This window comes from Perkinsus marinus, assembly GCF_000006405.1.
Source record: "Perkinsus marinus ATCC 50983 genomic scaffold scf_1104296967078, whole genome shotgun sequence".
Classification (NCBI taxonomy): Eukaryota; Perkinsozoa; order Perkinsida; family Perkinsidae; genus Perkinsus; species Perkinsus marinus.
Window position 1 is genome coordinate 2,795 of NW_003203678.1, and position 1,853 is coordinate 4,647.

General features: G+C 44.7%; 1 protein-coding gene across 1 annotated transcript; it reads left to right on the forward strand.

The window, feature by feature from the left end:
- Positions 1-654: 654 nt before the first annotated feature.
- On the forward strand, positions 655-1,048 carry Pmar_PMAR011139 (60S ribosomal protein L29, putative). Its single transcript, XM_002768835.1, has 2 exons — positions 655-745; positions 859-1,048. Exons 1-2 carry the CDS (start codon positions 677-679, stop codon positions 961-963), a joined length of 174 nt encoding a protein of 57 aa, XP_002768881.1. The 5' UTR covers positions 655-676; the 3' UTR covers positions 964-1,048.
- Positions 1,049-1,853: the final 805 nt, after the last annotated feature.

The window sequence follows — 1,853 nt, forward strand, 5'->3', positions numbered from 1 at the left end:
TTAGTGAGGAAACTATTGAGCTCAACTGAGGAAAACGAGCACATATTTGCAGCACTGGAAGGTACTTCGTTACTCTCCACACCGAGCTTCATTAAAGGATTAAATGACTCGGTCATTCGCTCGAAATAGAGAGGACGTTTTCTTTGTTTCAAAGTCGTGGTGGTTATATCGCATCTTAGAGAGCCCACGACTGCAATCCTGACAGCCTTGGAATTGTCATCAAGGGTGACCAAGCTTTTTGGATAGCCCACGCCACTACTCTCAACCGCAATGAGCTTCGCCTGACGTATGTCGCGGTCCCGACGAAATTGATGGTTCCAAAAACGAACTAGATGTTTAAAAGGTGCAGTTGACGGGTACCACCTTTCACACATTCTTTTCTTTATTCTCCTCCCCACATTTCAATGCCAGACTGGTGTCACCAGTAGAGCTTCCAATAGTTACTAATGTTAATCATCTTTTCCTACCCCAACGATACTTTTCGGAAGGTCCACACTGCCATTACGTTCGCCCGGAAGACTTTCGAATAGCCTCACTTAGAGGAGTCTCCCTATCATCAAAAACCGTCATCTTGGAGTAATCTTGAAATCTTGCATTTCCTCAACTCAGTAGCTTAATCGATTTACCTATTTGGTGTGCTCTAACCGTCCTCTCGAGTCATTGAGAATCAGTCACCATGGCCAAGTCCAAGAACCATACCAACCATAACCAGAACAAGAAGGCCCACCGTAACGGCATCAAGAAGGTAAAAGGATGGGCTCGTTTTTATACCTACGAAAATCGCAAATGGAGCTTCGCTAACTTAGTTGAGGTTTATTGTGTTCGCGTAGACTAAACGGACGTTGCTTGTTCTGTCAGGCCCCTACCTACAAGAAGATGTCCACTCGCGGTATGTGCCCTAAATTCCTGCGTAACGCCAAATACGCTCTCAAGGGCTGCCAACAGTTGAAGAAGTCCGAGTAAAGGGAACAGGCAATTCATTTGCTCATCAGCGGTGTAAAATGATGATGATTGGTTGGCGCTTCTCAAGGACTCAGGACTGTGGAACATTCCCCTTGCATGTTGCGTTGAGTCTTAGAAACACGTATTCTCTGCAGATCTATGGCGACCTTTGTTGAGGAGTCGACTAGGAACGCAATTAGAATCGCGGAAGTCCAGAAATGTGATAGTGTGGTTCTCAATTGTATCAGTCTTCTTGCTGTTGCAATATGTTTACGAGAATCTGATAGATGATCTTGGTTATTTATGTTTTTACGCCAGCTGTTTACTATCACGGAAATGTACTTCAAGTCCATGTACATCGGTAGCAGCCTATGTGGAATAAATCGGGTGGGAGGTCGGTGGAGGGTACTGCTCGGTCACTTAGCGCGATTTCTCTCGTGGCCAACACCACTCTTTGACGACCGAACCAAAACTACAGCATTTTCGGTTCGAATGATTTCAGTAGCGACAAGTTAATGTGTTACCTTCCCCGTTAGTATTTCACCCATGGCTCAGATAAAATATACGGAAGATTGATGTTAGACCTGGTATATGTGTAAGTCTAGGCGTTTAGTTCAACAAAGGACGCGAATTCGTTGGTGTATGTTTCTTACAGTCTCACTGGGCTGACTCAATCAATATCAACGTGCAAACAAACAAATGGATCAACATGGATATCACAAGCAATACTGTGTTGGATATGATCCCGTAAATTCATCATCACTAAATTGAGCGATAACAAAACACTGAGCCTAATGATGGTAAATCGATACGTTAATGTGGCTGCTCATCAAAGAATAGCTGCTCAGTGGCTCGGAACTGCCCTGTACTCTGCTGCCATCGCTTCACCCGGCGAAGAGCATCTCGACGTT

Excerpts from the sequence above, each read along its gene's own strand:
- Pmar_PMAR011139 (XM_002768835.1), top strand. The coding sequence starts at position 677 with ATGGCCAAGTCCAAGAACCATACCAACCATAACCAGAACAAGAAGGCC. Across the intron at positions 746-858 it reads ACCGTAACGGCATCAAGAAG|GCCCCTACCTACAAGAAGAT; the intron begins GTAAAAGGATGG and ends TTGTTCTGTCAG.